The sequence below is a fragment of the Penicillium vulpinum genome, assembly GCF_028829585.1.
Source record: "Penicillium vulpinum strain IBT 29486 chromosome Unknown utg000004l_segment0_segment0, whole genome shotgun sequence".
In the NCBI taxonomy this organism is placed as follows: Eukaryota; Fungi; Ascomycota; class Eurotiomycetes; order Eurotiales; family Aspergillaceae; genus Penicillium; species Penicillium vulpinum.
In genome coordinates, this window is record NW_026643244.1 from 5,386,453 (window position 1) to 5,403,998 (window position 17,546).

Below are 17,546 nucleotides of genomic sequence, written 5' to 3' on the forward strand. Positions count from 1 at the left end.
GTTGAAAGGAATTTAAGAATGGACGAAGGATTTAAAACCATGCACGCCAAGTTGTAAACAATGAAATTCATTTGTAGGTATAAGCTTATCCATGGACAAGTGTTTAGAGTTCGGGTTCTGGCATATTTGTATGCAATGCAATGCACTGGATTTCAAATCGAAGGAAAAAAAAGCCATCGTCGATCCTTCAACGGTTTCTCTGAGTAGTGGAGCGCTTTTCCGATTCAATCCAGGCACCAAACCTTCGACATTTTGCCTAAGTTCAGCGCAATTTCCACGGATAGCTCGGGATGGATTAGGGCCAATTGTAGAGTACTTCGATCCAATGCTTTGGACATACTCCTTTGTATCCAGTACATAATAGACGGAGTAAAATCCGCAGAACATAGTGGAAATCCAGCAATTCCCCGAACCTCTGAACCCGACCCCCAATGGCGGCCAGTTGGAGTGGATCCCAAGTCCAGGAGAACTTGGTGGATTGGTCTGGCTGGCCCGTCCCTGACACAATTAGACTCCATCCGCGACTAAACGCGAAGTGATCGGCATCCAGAATGCCATGAGGTTGGCGATTAAGAGGGTTAATAGGAGAAATGAGCTCGGATGGTTCACTTCAGCCCAAACCCCCGATAAAGCTAAAAGAACAAACCTGAAACGAACGGTCAAAACATGTGGGTTTGACAAGTTTGGCGGTTTTGATTTAATTTAGGTGGAGATAAGAGAATTGAAGTCTAACAGGACATGTGAGGCATAACACCATTACCATGTGCGCGGAGTATTTATACGAAAGGGGTTATTGCTTAATATGCATATACAGTAACCCCCCTACTGTATACATATTTGTACTTTGTAACCAGTATATCAATCCAATAAAGAAAAAAAAAAAAGAAAAGTTGGTGAGTAGAAAGCCCAAATGCCTATTGCCCCTGAACCAAAGAGCTAGCTTTTTTTTCCCCCCGGCCCTTCGCTTGGAAACATAAAATCATCCTTCATCTTAATTAAAACGCTAAACTATTCTAAGCCGTGCACGGTGTTAATTTCTCCAGCATCTTCCTGGTTCATCTTTTGTCTCCTTTCCTCCTGCACAACGTTACGGGGACTAACAGGTACGCGTGTTGATTGTTGATGTATCTGTTCTTATCGGGCAGAAAAATAGACTAATACCTGGACCTCTCTCCACATTCTAGACATCTCCTTATTCTGCGCCCTCATGACTACGACTATTGATTAACAACTTCGAATTCCCTTTTTTCCTACTTCTATTCCACCTGGTGTGGTTCTCTTGGGGAGAGAGATGACAGCTTCACCGCCAGCATCGCCCACTGGCGCACCCCCGCGCCCGATCAGCGGCGTTATGCGCACTCCGCGCAGTACCAGTCGTTTAAGTATGAGCAGCAGGCAAGGTGGGAGTCGTGCATCAGATGAGGATGGCAAGACTGCAGTTAAAGTCGGTATGTGGATCCATTTCTCCATTCTTCCCCCTGATTATTGTTACCCGGTACCTGCAACAAGGAAACACAGCATCAGCCGGTGACCAAATTCATTACTGACTCCTTGCGCAGCTGTCCGTGTGCGACCACCACTGAAACCCACCGATCCCGGTTATGAATTGATTCCTCAGCGATTCCAACGATCCACAGTCCATGTAACTGCGCCAACTAGTCTGTCAGTTGAAGTGTCTGGTGGGCGCAAACTATTTGTGTTTGATCGTGTTTTCCCCGAAACTACCCAACAGGAAGGGGTTTGGGATTATGTTAGTGATAGTGTCGACTCATTTGTTCAGGGATACAATGTCTCGATTATGGCGTATGGCCAGTCCGGCGCCGGAAAGTCGTTCACAATGGGTACTTCGGGTCCCACTGAAATGAATAACATGCAGGATATGGGTGAGTTTGAAAGATGCTTGTTTATCAATTAGCTGGGGACTAACCATGTGTGTGTTCATTTTGATTTAGGTATTATCCCCCGTGCTGCCCAGGTCTTGTTCGATAAATTAGAAGGTGCCCCGAAACATATGCGGAATGGTTCGAACGCGACTACCGGTCTCCGAACACCCCAACGATATTCAATGAGCTCCGCCTCAAGCTTTGGGAAGTTGCACCTGGAAAAAGAAAAGACCTGGCAACTGAAGGCTACATATGTGGAGGTGCGCTTTTATTCAGAAAGGACCTGTTTGCTGGAATTGCATTGTTCTGACTATTGTCCTACAGATCTATAACGAACACCTGCGAGATTTGCTCCTTCCCGAATCGGCCGTCGCAAACGATCGCAGCAACGTAACGATTCGTGAAGACACCAAGGGTCGTATTCTTCTGACCGGTCTACACCAAGTCAACATTAACTCATTCGACGATCTAATCGGCGCCCTGAACTTTGGCTCCACCATTCGTCAAACAGACTCCACGGCAATCAACGCCAAATCATCTCGATCGCATGCCGTCTTCAGCTTGAACCTTGTGCAGCGCAAGTCTTCAATTCACGCGACCCCAAGCCCCATAAAGGAGAAGCGCATGTCGATGCCAGTCGACGCTTTCAACGCCGGAGAAACAGTCACTGTCGATAGCAAACTGCACTTTGTGGATCTGGCAGGTAGCGAACGGCTAAAGAACACAGGTGCCTCCGGAGAACGCGCCAGGGAGGGTATCTCTATTAACGCTGGCCTGGCTGCACTTGGCAAGGTCATCTCGCAGCTCTCCTCGCGCCAACAGGGCTCTCACGTCTCCTACCGTGATTCAAAGCTTACTCGACTCCTCCAGGATTCTCTCGGTGGAAACGCGTACACGTACATGATTGCTTGTGTGACTCCCGCCGAGTTCCACCTGAGCGAGACTTTGAACACAATATCATATGCTCAGCGGGCCCGAGCCATTCAGAGCAAACCTCACATTCAGCATATCGCAGACGACGGCGACAAGCAGGCTTTGATTGAGCGACTCAAGTCCGAGATATCTTTCTTGCGCCTACAGATCCGCAACTCTGAAGGATCCGAGCGACGGGAAGGCGGACCCACCGAACGAAGCGATCGCCAGAACGAACGTGAAAAGCATCTGCAGAACCAGTTGTTGGACGTTCAAGAAAGCTACAATTCTCTCAGCCAGCGCCACGCCAAGCTGATTTCGAATATGGCTAGTGAATCGCAGTCGCCTTCCACCCACAACGAAGTGAACGACGCTACATCCGAAATTGGGAAGAGCTCAGTCGAGAGAATGCAGCGGTCCAAGTCCTTTGCCGAGTCTGTGGAGCAGATGGTTTTGGAGTACGAAAAGACCATCCAAAGCTTGGAGGGTTCACTCTCTGAAACACGCGGCTCCCTAGCTATCACGGAGAGTGATTTACTTGAGCGCGAGAGCAAGTGCGCCTATATCGAGACTGTCAAGGAACAGCTTCAAGCCCGTGTTCAGAAGATGCTGGACCGGGAAGTCAACACCGAGACCTACCTCCACGAATTGGAGTCCAGGCTTGATGGGCACTCCACAGGCGAGGAGAAGCATGCTGCCATTGTTGCCGAACTGCGCAAGGAGTTAAGCAGGGCCCGAGATAACGAAGCCAGCTGCGAGGAATACATCTCGACTCTTGAAGAACGACTTGCGGAGGGTGACCAGGACATGGAACTTATGCAGCGCGAGGTAATGCGTTTAGAACATGTCATTGAACGCCAGCGAGGCCTCGGGCAGCTAGACCGCCTACTCGGCGAGCTAGACGAACAAAACGAACAAGGTCGCGGAGATAGACGCGATAGCGCTAACGGTATTGACTACCCACACTATCACCAGGCCAGGAATTCGCAGATGTCTCATAGACACACGCCCTCTCTAGACGTTCTCAGCGAAGCAGTTGAGACAGCCATTCCAGAATCAGACGAGGATTTTGTCGAGCCGACCATAGAAACCGAGCTCGACTCCATTGGAGAATCCGAGCAGGAGACGGGTGAGGACCTGAAGGTTCTGGAAAACGTGACCAGCAAGCTGGAGGCACGTCGCACGGAGGCTCTTCGTGAGGAACCCATCACAAGTCCCGCCCAGTCCAAGTTCGTTGCCGACAAGCTCGAGACTGTCACCCAGGAGCTCTTCGACCTGCGTCTGCAGCACGAGAACACCATTGGTGAATTTGAGAACCTTGAATCCAAGTACGAGCAGGCTCTCAAAGCCCTGGAAGAGCTTCGCCAGGATAAAATCGATGAAGCCCGCCACCCGGCACCCAGTGTTCAAAACGAAATTTCACCACGCCCGGTGACTTTTTTAGGAAATGGAGGCACTCCGACTTCGAAACCTGGAGCACAACACTCATTCTCGCAGTCACTCTCTTCGGAATTATCCTCGGCCGGGGAGCCATCCACTTTGCGCGCATTGTCTGAGGACGGATCGAAGGCACTTTCGTCCGCGCCCTCAACCCCGCAGGTGCTGTCGGTCGCTCATGTGGACTCTGAAGAAGCTGAGAGCATGCGCAAGATGCTTGCCGAGCACCAGGAGGGTGCTGAGATCATGGCCCAGAAGTATACGGAGTTGCAAGCCGAGCATGAGGAGATTCTTGTACTGGTCGAAAAGCTGAAGGCCGAGGCTCATCGCGCTAAGTCAAGCTCGCCCCCTTCAACCCCCGGTTTCAAAATGATCCGTCGCATGACGAGCCAGAACATTCTGTCAGGAGTTGACCGTGCAACCCGAGCCCTTACTGGTCTTCGGCTCCTTGCGTCCGAGGAGTTTGCTGGTAAGCCTGACGCTATGCACAACTTCGACTATCATCTGGACCAAACCATGCATGAATTGCAAAGCCGTATGGAGCGCCTCCAATCCCTTGAAGCTGAGAACCAGGCCGTTAAGAAAGAAATGGAAATGAAAGCGACTATTATCTCTGGTCTGACCAGAGAACGGTCGAGTTTGCAGGGTGTCTCACCTGTGGACATGGCTCTGGTCTCGCAACTGCGCGATCAGGTCGTCTCCCAGGAAAGACAGATTAACAATCTTAGAGATGCTCATGAATCCCGCCAAAAGGAGCTGTTGACTGAGATTGGCAATTTGAAGGGCCTTCTGAAGTCTCAGGAAAGCGCTACTCGGGCAATGGATGCTGGTGCCGAGGAGCAGGATAAGAAGATCGGTACTCTGCAGGGAGAGCTCACAGAGTGGCAAGACAAGCACAAGAGTGCTTTGGAGTCCTTGCAGTCATCGGAGTCGCAGCTCGCTACTACTCTTGCTGAGCTGGAAGTTGCTTTGGCTTCGGTCGCTGCTATGCGCTCTGAGCGTGCTGCTGCCGATGCCGAGTCCACCGAGAAAGAAGTCGCTGCTCGAGAGCTTGAGGGTGGCCGCGCTGAACAGCAGGAGCTTGTGGATAGTCTGACGAAGAACATCGAAGATCATAAGGCTACTATTACTACTCAGCTTGCAACAATTGCCGCTCTGGAAAAGTCTCACTCCGATGCCCAGGATCAACTGGCTTCGCAGACCACTGTCGAGGAAGGAGCCAATGCCGGCGCTGTTGACTTGACTCTTTCTACTCGAATGGCTGAACTTGAGCAAGAAATTTCTACCCATAAATTGGTTGTTGATTCTCACAATACTGCGCTGGATACCCTTCGGGAATCTCACAAGCGTGAATTGGTCGAGTTGGAGGATCGTACTAAGGCTGCTGCACAGGCCGAGTACGATGCTCGTCTCGTTGAGAAGGACGCTGAGCATGAGAAATCTATGGCGACTTTGCAGAAAGATATTGCAGAGTCTCGTGATGAGTTGGTTAAGCTGCTCAAGGCTGTGTCGACTCTCCTCAACACTGAGGTCTCAGCCGATAACTTGGCAGATCAGATCCAAGATGTTTTGGCTCAGAAGCAGAACTTCTCAGACAAGTATGCTGAGCTTATTGGTACCAATGAAGACCTTCGGAAGCAGCTGGAGGCTAACGCGGCAGCCAACGCGGACTCCGAGAGCCGTCTGGACGAGATGACAAAGAAGAACAACATTCAGGATTCCAAGGTTAATGAGCTGGCTCTCTTGGTGGCTACGTTGGAGGATACTCTTCGCCAGAAGGACGAACAGGTCAAGAAGAAGGAGGCCCTGGTTGAGGAGATCATGATCGAGAAGCAGAAGAGTGTGCGTCTCGTGGAGGAGCTGGAGGAACAAATTACAAACAGCTTCGATCAGCATCACAACCGCCTATCCGTCATTCAGCAAGAGCGTGACCAGGCTCTGGAAGACGCCAAGGTCAAAATTGCTACCTACGAAGGTGACATCGAGACTTATCAAGTGCGGATCGAGCAGCTTGAGCTTCAAATCAAGAACACCGGCAATTCCGAGGGCTCCCACGACCGCAGCAGCTCTCTCACATCTAATCTCCGTAAGAGTGCTTCTGCTGCCTCTCTTCCTTCGCCTCCACCGGCGATCCCTCTCCCCCCCCTCCCTACCATCGCCTCCCACCCCAACGGCAATTCAAGCGCGTCCCCACCCAACTCTCGACACGCCAGCAAAGAGCTATCCAACGTCCAGTTGGTCGAGGACCAGGAAGCCCGAATCCGAACAATCGAGAAGCACCTGTACGCCGAGAAGCAGCTGACTGCTACCTTGGAAGAGGCTCTCGGTGACCTTGAAGCCCAGAGCACCAAGGTTAAGAGCGACTGCGAAGCCTGGAAGAAGAAGGCCTGGTCATTCGAGGATGAACTGACCTCCCTCCGCAAGGAACGCAGCTCCGCCCGTCTATCTCTCCAGGCCGTCGAAGAGGAGCGCAGTGCCCGCCGTGAAGCTGAGGCTGCGCGCGCCCAGCTCGAAGAGCGCATGCTCGCCCTCAATAAGAAAAAGAAGAAGAGCACCCTCAACTGCTTCTAGGCGTTTTTGACTTTGAATTTGCTTGCTTGAGCTTTCCCAGCATCAAAAGCGATCGCATTCTCGTCTGTCTTGATCGTTTTTCTCCGGTTGTACACTTTTTTTTAAACCTTCTCTGTCACTCTTCTTCTCTTCTCTTTTTTATTTCTTCGTCTCTTGTTTCATACCCCTTTATTTTATTCGGTTCCAATCATCTACTTACTCAACCCATTTCCCTGTATTATGAGATTTCACGTTTCTGTCACTTTCCCCCTGTCAATTCCGTCCATACCTTGTCCTATAGCCTCACCCTCCATTTTCCAGCTCCGTTCTTCACATATTCCTTTTTTTTCCCTACTCTCATGAATCCCTCATGACTGGTAGATCTTTTGATTCCTTATCTTACGCTAAAAATCCTCGATATTGTACATTCCATCGGCTGTTTTCCAGATTGATTCGCGTTCAATCTTCGTGTCGCAATCGCGGGGGATATTGTCAGTTCTCGGTCGCTTTTCTTTGAATTTCATATGGATGCTCGCTCGTTCATATCAGGTTGCTTGTTTCGTACATCTGTCAATGAAGTTTTCAATGTCGGCTTATTTCTTATCTTCTCAAGGCTAGGCAGTACAAATTTGATAGGTTTGAAATTCACTACATATGTATGTCTTCTTGGGTTATGTACCAATTGGTGTAAGATGGATGTTACTTGCTATGGGTTATAATCGTGCCAAGCACAACCCTTTTTTCACTGTGCTAGTGCGCCCGAGTCAACGATCATCTTCAGCGAACGATACTTTTTGAAATTAGGTACAATGACACAGCAAATGCTTCAGCACCCCTTCCGCTACCGTCTTATCAACTTTTTATACCGCCCGTTATCCTGGGTACATATGTATCTGATTAGTGAATACCAGACTGGGTGTGAACACCTTTGTTGTGTCACTGTACCTTTTGTATGGGCAGACAGTACAAAAGGTATAACGGCTAAAAAAGCCTGCACTGTGGATATCTGATAGCAAGATGTGGGAAATATATGATGTAACCTATTTGTACATGTATTGATGCTGTTCCTGCCATATATTGATTCCATCTCGCTTCTAGCAACCCCGTAGCTGGTGGGCTGTGCATGGATTTATTTAGAGCTGATCGACACTCTGAGCCGTGTACTTATGCAAGCGTAACCTCCTAAAAGAAAGATCAAAAGGAAGAGAAGAGAGAATATAGCCTTTTTCGCTCCGCATTACTCAAGAGATTAATTCCTACCAAAGGAGCAAGAGTCTCTTTTGGTTTAGGTCGTTATGCCCTCACATTACAACTGCTCGGGACCGCAACATTTTATATCTATTGACACCGACATCACTGGTTATAGGGTATGTTGCTGACTTAATTATCAGTACCATCAACTAATTTAGGCCTAGGTCATTGCAAACTATGTTGCAACGGCAGGGATTGCAGTGCTGCTCATTATCATATACTTCTTCGTGGGTTATGAGCCAGCTCTGGACCCTTTCAGGAAGACAGACCAAGATACTTTGAATCAGTCATTTCGTCCCAACCCAATAGATGAAATTATTTTGCGGACCGTACGGTATATACCCAAGCGGTTGATGGGGGCTCGGAAGGTCCATATCAATGCTCGAGTTGAGAAAGCCTTTATTAAGGTACAGATACCCTTTGGGTTGAGCTGAATACGAACTGACATACTACAGTGCATCCTTGAAATGAGTGACATCCAAATTATAACTGGACTCTCGATACTCATAAGTGGATATGTGCAGCTCCACCAGGGCATTTCATCCTTCCACTGGATAGTTATCGTCGACCTGGCCTGGTTTTCTAGTCTTACTCATTTGGCTTGCCTAACGCTTCTCCGAAACTATCTGTACAACCACTCGCTTCAGCGCACGTGGCGACTGGTTTCTATGGCTGTTCTTGTCATATTCCTGACTATAGCGCTCTCGTTCACAGGCGACTATTATTGGACTTCGTTCAAAATATTGCCAGATACAACCTATTTTGTGAGGAATGATATGATTGATCCCGCGATGTGCCATTTGAGCTTTAGTCCAAGCTCAATGATGGCATACTGCGGAATGATAATCTCGATACTGCTGATTATATTGGGTTTTGTGACCCGTATAATCAAACTGTATAAGACTATCTCCATCGACGGCTGGGGGAAAGCTAGAGCTAGGATTAGCATGCAAGCGCGCCATTTGTTAAGCTTTGCTTTCACTTGGTGTTGCTCAAGTGGTTCCCGCAATAGCCTGAAACGTACCCTTCTGTACCGTCCTTTGCTGACGACATTTCTCGTGGCGCGTCTATTTCTAGATGGGTGGTCTTCGATGTTTCTAGAAGTGAGTGTACCTTAGTTGTCTAATCATCTTTCTCTTTCATCTGACAGTGAACAAGGTGTGCTGGCTAATAGCTGGATTTTTTTGGGGTACAATCCGTCTATTCGGAGTACTGCTCATTATTCAAACTCCCGTGTATCAGGATGATGGGTCATTGGGACCGCTGATACAGGACTCCGATGAGAGAGATAGCGACTGGGGCTTTGGACAGGTTGTGGCTCTCGTTTTACTGTTTGCACCTTTGATCACGGTCATTAAATACTTCTTCACTTACGGTAATCCCTGCATACTCAATGCTCCAAATCGTTGACATAGAGAGATACTAACGACGAGACATGATTAGACGATAAGCAATCTACTGGCGTAGTCATGAGCTGCAGTGATCATACTATTTACGGAACATCCTATCTTAGGTCCCAATCAACTAGCCTAACTGCTTCTCCTTTCGAGCATCAAACATCTAGGAGGCCAGATGATCCCAACAGCAAGTGGGATGATCATTCCCAAACTCTGGGTGGAGCCATACTTTATTTCATTCTCGTGTGCATTGCTATTTTAATCCTCATCTGCATAACCAACGACACAGCCAATCTTCTAGACAACTTGATATTATATTGTCCACCTGCCGTCATTGGATTGATTGGAGTTTGGGAGGTTGTTCTTTTTTCATTGGCAATTGAATTAGATCTGTCCGATATGCCTTTGTGGTTTCAAAGGCTCCTACAAATGGTCAACATTCTATTTTTCATATTGAGTGCGTTCTTCTCCGATTTGAAACCAACACCGCATGTGCATTTTCCATTTGCTTGGATTGGAACTTACTCGTTTTTGTTATCTGGTGTTGCGTTTTATGTCTTGTGGGCTGTTTTATATCGGATTCTGGGATCAACCTCTTGAGAGCAAATAGATAGTGGGCTTCATACTGCTTTTTCTTGGACCATTTAGGTGAAATATCACTTTACATAGTATAGACAGGCGATGTCGCAAGTCTACCAAGCAGTAGGCCAACATTTTGTTTTTTATATTTAGTGCGTTCTTCTCTCATCTACCAACAACAGCGGAAAAGGCATAGTGGCTGGAGATCTGAGACTCATTGGATCAGTACATACTCATTCTTGATATCCGCCGCTTTTTTTGTATCCTGTGTGCTGTCTTCTATCGGATTCTGGTCAACTTCTTGAAAGCAAATAGATAGTGGGCTTCATACTGCTTTTACTGAATCATTCGCGTGAAAAATATTTTCCATTCTCTTCAACTACTTTGCACCGAAGACTATATCCTACAATCATATTAAAATACGTATTTGACATCCAGTCATGATAGTCATGATAGCCCGTTAACTGACACTGAGCCAGCCCACCACGACCTTAAAACACCGGAATCCAAGGGGCTATTTTCTAGGTATTCGCCGTTACACTGAGCCAAAACGTTATTAACATGAAATATTAGACAAATGAATCAATTGAAGTTGCGAGTTAACACTGTGGCATATTTGCATCACATGACGCGTATACCCCACGTGTCTTTAAGCTTGTCGCAACGACAGCTCCAAACTCCAAGCTCTAAAAACAATTCACCATGGGCCTCCAACGGTCCAATGTGACAATAATCCACCCGGATCTGGGTATCGGAGGTGCCGAGCGGCTAATAATTGACGTCGCCCTCGCTCTTCAGAACCGAGGCCACCGCGTAACGATCTACACCTCCCACCGCGATAAGGCGCATTGCTTCGATGAGGCGCGCGATGGCACGCTGGACGTCCGCGTGCGCGGAAATACCCTCTTCCCTGCCCATGTCTGCGGACGACTTCACATCCTCATGGCTGCGCTGCGCCAGCTACATCTTACCGTGTCACTACTAGGTGAGCTTGGAACAAGGGAGACAACTACCACAACCACCGACGACGAGGAGGATCGTGATGATATTTTCATTGTGGACCAGTTGCCAGCATGTGTGCCATTCTTGAAGTCGTTCGGCCGTCCGCGCAAGTCCCGACGTCAGCGCATCCTATTCTATTGTCACTTCCCGGATCAATTGCTCGCGCGCCGAGATGAGGGTGGCTCGCTTCTTCGCTTCGCGAAAGTGCTCTACCGGTTTCCGTTTGATTGGTTTGAAGGCTGGGCGATGAGCGCGTCGGATCGGGTTGTTGCGAACTCTAGGTTCTCCCGCGGGGTCGTGCGTGACGTCTTTGGCTCGGACCGATTAGGTGATGTGGAAGTGGTATATCCGTGTGTCGATATGGATTCCGGGATACCAGTGCCAAAGAAAGCGGAGGAAGACCCTCTCTGGGGTGGGAAGAAGATTCTGCTCAGCATCAATCGCTTTGAGCGTAAGAAGGATATGGGACTGGCAATTCGCGCTTATAATGGACTAGGAGCGGAGAAGAGGAAAGGCACGCGGCTGGTGATTGCTGGTAAGAAATTTTGCATGGATCTGAGATTTGTCTAAATGCTAACATGGTATTTTGCAGGCGGTTACGACAATCGTGTCCATGAGAATGTCCAGTACCACCAAGAGCTGGATGAGCTAGCGACCAGTCTTGGGTTGAAGACTGCAACTTCCAAGACAGTCTTATCTGCACTTTCAATCCCCGATGACATTGATGTCCTTTTCCTTCTTTCTGTTCCCACTGTATTCAAAGATACCCTGTTGGCGCAATCAAAGCTCCTTCTCTACACCCCGATTAACGAACACTTTGGCATTGTGCCGGTCGAAGCAATGCGTGCTGGTCTCCCAGTATTAGCATCTAATACTGGTGGTCCACTGGAGACAATTGTTGAGGGTGAAACGGGCTGGCTCCGGGATGCTCATGCAGATGAAGAGTGGACTGCTGTGATGGACAAGGCACTTTACGGACTGAGTCGGGAGGATCTTCAACGCATGGCTCTTGCTGGCAAGAACAGGGCACAGCAGGAATTCTCACTCACTGCTATGGGAGATAGACTGGAAGAAGAGATCTCCACTATGCTCAAAGCTGAAAGGAGGCCATTCAATGGGTGGCAGCAGGTCTTTGTCATTCTCGCTCTGCTTGGGGCTGTTATTGCAGTTATGGTTGCAATTTTACTTAAAGCGCTATAACCCATAGTTTATGCACTAAATTGTGTACTTTACATTAATATACTCATTCTGAAGTTACCCCAGTTCTCCCCAACTTCACTATGCATATCGGTCACATGACCTCGTGTTTTGTTCGCGGCGACGTCGCGTTCCCTTCTAACAATTAATCTTTATCCTTAATCGCCGGCCCTAGTGGCATTGGGGTCTCTCAATATGCCCGAAATTATAAACCTCCTATCCTCCGATCCTCCTACCCCACCAAAGCACCAGCCGCCAAAGCCGCGACAGCCAGCTGAACCCCCATCGCGACGTCCATCCCACCAACTCAATGCGATTTCGTCAGACCCGTTCGATACGTCCCTATTTGACTTGGAAGATGTCTTCGACAAGCCCGCTAAGAAACGGCGAGTGAGCGACGAAGACACTTCATCTCTGCGACAAAGCAACACGCCAAACGAACCTCGAGCTCCAGCTTCTGCGGCGGAGCCTTGGTTCTCGATCTCCGACGATGATTTTGACTTACCGCCAGTAAATGCGGCGACACAGAAGAAACAATCCCAGTCGCGTGTTGAAGAGTCGGATCCAATTGTCTTTACCTCTTCAGCCCCAGCTCCTTTGCCAAAGCCCCCGCCGCAGAGATCGCAGCTTTCAACCCGGGATATTATTGCGCTTGATGACGATGACGTATTGACGGACCCTATGCCTCCGCCCTCGAGTTTCCGACGGCGTAGTGAAATTGATGAATTCAGCGATCCGTTTGCTCTGCCGGAGTTTTCTGATCTACTGAAGAAACCGACTTCCTCGAATCCTATCTTCTCCGAGTCAACTGCTCGCCTATTGTCTCGCCTTAGCGAAGAACGTAATTCAGGCCCCAAAGAAAAGCCTGGCAGTAGAAAACAGAAAGGCACTAACTTGAAATCTACGGCTGCGGAGGTCCTTCCCGACGACGATGACATTGATGAACCAGCAGCACCCCGGAAGACAGCAAAGAAGACAAGCAAGGTTACTGGCGCCGACAAGGAAGCCAAAGCCAAAGCACGCGAAGAGACAAAGCTACAGCGAGAGCGAGAACGCCAGCTCGAGAAAGAGCGCAAGCTAAAGCTCAAAGAAGAGAAAGCAAAAGAGAAACAACGGGCCGCCGATATCGCGAGCGTCAACAAGCTGAAAGTAAACAAAAAGGAGTCAACCCCAGAGATGATCATCGACATGGCCACATCTTTCGAGGACAGCAGCGTCGGCACTCAAACCATCGAATTTATGAAACGACTCGGCGTCCAACATACATTCTTCACAAGCCCAATTCCCAACGTAGTAAAATGGCGTCGCAAAATGAACGCTACGTACAACAGAACCCTACGCCACTGGGAACCCTGTCCACCCTTCATCCAAAAAGAAGACCACGTGCTGTGTCTGTTACCCGCGCAAGAGTTCATCAACATGGTAACCCCACCACCGGACGACTCAGAAAGAGAAACCCTAGAAATCCACGTCCTCCGAATAAAAAGCGCCTACCCTGACTGCAAACCCATCTACCTAATCGAAGGCCTGACTGCTCTAATGCGCAAAAACACAAACGCACGAAACAGAGCCTTCCAAGCCGAAGTCCTGCGCCAACTCGCCGAAACAACTGCACCAGAACCAGAGGAACAAACCACAGCCCGCAGAGCGCGAAAACCAAAGAAAACTCCCGAGGCGACGACCCTCGTCGACGACGAGACTGTCGAAGACGCTCTTCTCCAACTGCAGGTCACGCACTCGTGTCTCATTCACCACACGACCGCGCCAGCCGACTCCGCAGAGTGGATTAAGAATTTCACCGAGCATATATCGACAGTCCCGTACCGCCGAGAACGGCAGGAAGCACACAATGCTGCTTTCTGTATGGATACGGGGCAGGTGAAGACGGGCGTCGATAAGCAGGATACTTTTATCAAGATGATTCAGGAGGTCAATCGCGTGACGGCTTCTATGGCTTATGGGATTGCAGGGCAGTATCCGTGTGTTGCGGACTTGACTCGTGCAATGCGGATGAATGGTCCTATGATGTTGGAGGATATTAAGGTAGGTTCTTTTCTTTCAATCTTTATGCTGGCTTTGCTTTTTCTATTGGATTACCTTGCTAACTGCTATTGCTATAGAAATCCGCGAACAAAAACGGTTCTTTGACAAATGCCCGCATTGGACCCGCTGCAAGTAAGCGGCTGTACAAAGTGTTCACTGGACTTGATCCGAGTTCAACGGACATTTAGGTTTGTTTTTATCTTGGTTAATTTTGGTTGTTTCTGCCATTTTTAGCATGAGTCTGCTACGCTACTGCAGAGCTAACCTTGCACTGTGGATGCTGCATGCATTCAATTGGTGTATTGGATTATCTTTTGGTTAGTTGTTCGACTAGTTGGACTTTTGAACCCTGCCTCGCCCTCACTTCTGGCTGGAAAATTGGATATTGCCTTCCAAATGAGATGGATTCCTTGTTAGATTGTGGAGGCATATTGGTATCAACTAACTGCCAGTTGGTACAAGGCAGTCTGACATTGTAGTATGTATGTCACCTAAAAATGCAGCGATTGCTTTTTTTTCATGCAGATATTATATTTGATCATCAATATAAGATAGTAGAAAGAAAGTACCGAAATGATAACTGCCTAGCTATATGCAAATGCCAAACCCACACCCATGTACTCCGTATAGAACACCATATAAATGCCCATATAAACGCAGATATCAAGCAGATTAGGCATATTAAACAAATCCCAAAATCAAAAACTCCCGTATTAAGCACCAAAAACTAAACAACAACCTCCCTCTTCTTCCACCCCCTCCAAGCAGCAAGCCAAGCCAAAACAGCAATCCAAACACTAACCGTGCACCCAACAGCCCAGAACCCATAGCACCGCCATCCATGGCACTGACCATCAGACAAGCCATCGCCAAGATCCATAGCATTCTGATAAGCAGCAGAGTAGACAATACCCCACAACGCTGCACCAGCCGCAGGGACCATGGCAACGATGCCCCAGTTCGTGGCGAAGTTCTCGACACCCCAGACGACGGAGATTATAATCGGCGCTAGGGAGAAGGCGCTTCCGTACCCGAAGCCGATTAGCGCGGTTGTCAGGTTGAAGATGCCTGGATGTGCTAGTGGGGCGGGGGAGGCGAGGAGGAGGAAGCCCAGGGAGAGAAGGATGGCCGAGGGGATGAGGAAGATCATGCGGGATAGAGTGAGGCGTGGGGATGGAGAGGGTGTGGGGGTTCTGTGGCGGGATCCTTCGGGGATCGGTGGGAAGAGGTGTGTTGCTGGGGGTGCGAAGAAATCAGAGAGGGAGCCTGTTAGGAGGCGGGCGATGGTTGAGGTTAGGGCTATGGTTGTGACGTGGGTAGAGGGGGATCCGGCTGGGGGTGAGGCGCCGGTGGGATATGATTGAGGTGTGAGAGTTGGGATGATTGTGCCCAGCTGTTTTTGGATAATGGGTTAGCTTGTGGTTTGGAAGTTGGGATTTTAGGTTCAGATAAAACTCACGTTGTTGATGTACGATTCGCCGGGGCCGGTGACCAGGAAGAAGCCCAAGGCTAGCCACCACATGGTCTTGTCTTGTAGGAACTGGCGGGTTTCATAGTTGAGCAGCCAGTTCTTTTTCCGACGCTCTTCCTCCTCACGTTCCTTCTCTAGCCTTTGCTGTTCGCGCTCCTCATCGGACAGGGTTGATTGCTCTTCATCAAGTGCATTAGAGAACGTGCCGTATTCGACTGCTTGTCTGATTTCATTTCGCGGACGGAAGAAATCACTCTCCTCGAGCAGTCCACTGCGCTCTAGTTCTTCAACCGTCTCATCGATATATTTGTCATCATCCTCCACGATGCGCAATGCAAATGTACCGATGATTCCAATCACCAGCAACAGCACCGCTAGAAAGACGAAGTATTTGAAAACATCGAGATCACCACGACTCCCATCCTCGAGACGTTCATAGAACAAATACGTCCCGAGCTGGCTCTGCCACATCCCACTGAGACCGAACGCCGCAATAGGGACAGCAAGCATAATCCCCTTATGTTTTCCCCTGCCGAAGTTCTTGGCGCATGTCGCAACAGCTGCTAGATACATGCAGCTCGTGCCCATACCAATGGCGATAAACGCCACGATCATAACCCAGAACGGCCATCCAGAGCCGCCCAATTCAGCAGGCGGGCCGCTCTTATACGCGAAGGCTGCGAGAAGATATCCCATGCCGAAGATCAGCCCCGAGAACATAGCCAGTGGCGACGGGCTGTACCGATCACAGAGATAGCCGAATAAGGGGACGGGGAGGTACATTGCGATTCCCGCGGAGATAGAAACGGCGTTGACCTGGAGCTGCGAGTAATGGAGTCGGGTAAGGAGTAGATGGCCATATAAAGAGAAAGCAGTGATACTGCCAGCTCCTAAGCTGCAAAACACGAATATAAGAGTCAGCTTTCAGGCTCCCAATTTCGTTTAAATATAAGTACCACAGCAAGGAGAGAGGGTTTCCATACCAAGTAATAACACCCCAGCCAAAGCTAAGCACTCGAATAACCTCCTTCTGCATCTTCCGTCTATCGCGCTCGACAATCTCCTCGACAACATCGCTCAATAGCCCATCCTCACTCCGTAGACCGAATCCATCACTAGTGGAGCTTCGTGAATGTCGCCGTGATGGCTCTGCGCTTGGATCGGCTGAATCTGCATCGATATCCTGGAGGAGTGGGCGATTTGCGTCGAAATCGCGCTTATCGATTGTCATTGTGCCTGGTTTCTCCGCACCGGTTGCGATAGGCTGTGTAACCGACTCTTTGCTCCAGGGCTCACGAGAAGTGGAAGATAAGTTCGTATAGATGGCTATAAAAGACAGGAACGCTTTTGAGATCAAACTAAGCGGCGTTCACGATTTATTGGCTCTGAGATGAGCACGGATTCCTTCTGGGAGCTTCAAGGACAGGGAGCGGTGTCAGGTAGGTGGATCCCGATATCGGGAGGTTGTGTTGTTCAATGTGTTGTTCAATGCTATCTTATTGAAGCTTGGCTTCTGATAATAGAGAGTTATGTTCACCGCAACATTGCCAGGGTATAAGGCAATGTATATGTTGGTTAAAAGCTGTACTCGTCAGAAACCAAGCTGAGGGGGAAGAACTTCACGAGCGGAGATAGTTGGAGTCATTTCACGTGACTCATTTACAACTATACACCACTCACAATTGGTTGGGTCGATGACGCCAGAGGTCTAAGACATGTGGTCGAGAAACGTTACAGCAGTCACTTTGGAGCTGTAGCTCAGGACTCTGACCCTATAGAAGCTGGCGGCACCAGCTCACAGCCTTTTCTGGCTCGAACTGTCAT

At 49.0% G+C, this 17,546-nt stretch overlaps 5 protein-coding genes across 5 annotated transcripts; 4 read left to right on the forward strand and 1 right to left on the reverse strand.

Moving 5' to 3' along the window:
- Positions 1-1,291: 1,291 nt before the first annotated feature.
- N7479_010513 (uncharacterized protein) lies at positions 1,292-6,803 on the forward strand (the record flags this gene model as incomplete). Its single annotated transcript, XM_057258204.1, has 4 exons — positions 1,292-1,448; positions 1,560-1,883; positions 1,953-2,143; positions 2,208-6,803. 4 exons carry the CDS (start codon positions 1,292-1,294, stop codon positions 6,801-6,803), a joined length of 5,268 nt encoding a protein of 1,755 aa, XP_057105662.1.
- Positions 6,804-8,077: 1,274 nt separating this feature from the next.
- On the forward strand, positions 8,078-10,030 carry N7479_010514 (uncharacterized protein; the record flags this gene model as incomplete). Its single annotated transcript, XM_057258205.1, has 5 exons — positions 8,078-8,149; positions 8,198-8,440; positions 8,489-9,136; positions 9,192-9,408; positions 9,477-10,030. 5 exons carry the CDS (start codon positions 8,078-8,080, stop codon positions 10,028-10,030), a joined length of 1,734 nt encoding a protein of 577 aa, XP_057105663.1.
- Positions 10,031-10,711: 681 nt separating this feature from the next.
- On the forward strand, positions 10,712-12,211 carry N7479_010515 (GDP-Man:Man(1)GlcNAc(2)-PP-dolichol alpha-1,3-mannosyltransferase; the record flags this gene model as incomplete). Its single annotated transcript, XM_057258206.1, has 2 exons — positions 10,712-11,546; positions 11,604-12,211. 2 exons carry the CDS (start codon positions 10,712-10,714, stop codon positions 12,209-12,211), a joined length of 1,443 nt encoding a protein of 480 aa, XP_057105664.1.
- Positions 12,212-12,403: 192 nt separating this feature from the next.
- On the forward strand, positions 12,404-14,439 carry N7479_010516 (uncharacterized protein; the record flags this gene model as incomplete). The annotated part of the gene is made up of 2 exons (XM_057258207.1): positions 12,404-14,251; positions 14,329-14,439. The coding sequence occupies 2 exons, from the start codon at positions 12,404-12,406 to the stop codon at positions 14,437-14,439; spliced, it is 1,959 nt and encodes a 652-aa protein (XP_057105665.1).
- Positions 14,440-14,978: 539 nt separating this feature from the next.
- On the reverse strand, positions 14,979-16,953 carry N7479_010517 (MFS transporter; the record flags this gene model as incomplete). Its single annotated transcript, XM_057258208.1, has 3 exons — positions 14,979-15,644; positions 15,711-16,617; positions 16,706-16,953. The coding sequence occupies 3 exons, from the start codon at positions 16,951-16,953 to the stop codon at positions 14,979-14,981; spliced, it is 1,821 nt and encodes a 606-aa protein (XP_057105666.1).
- Positions 16,954-17,546: the final 593 nt, after the last annotated feature.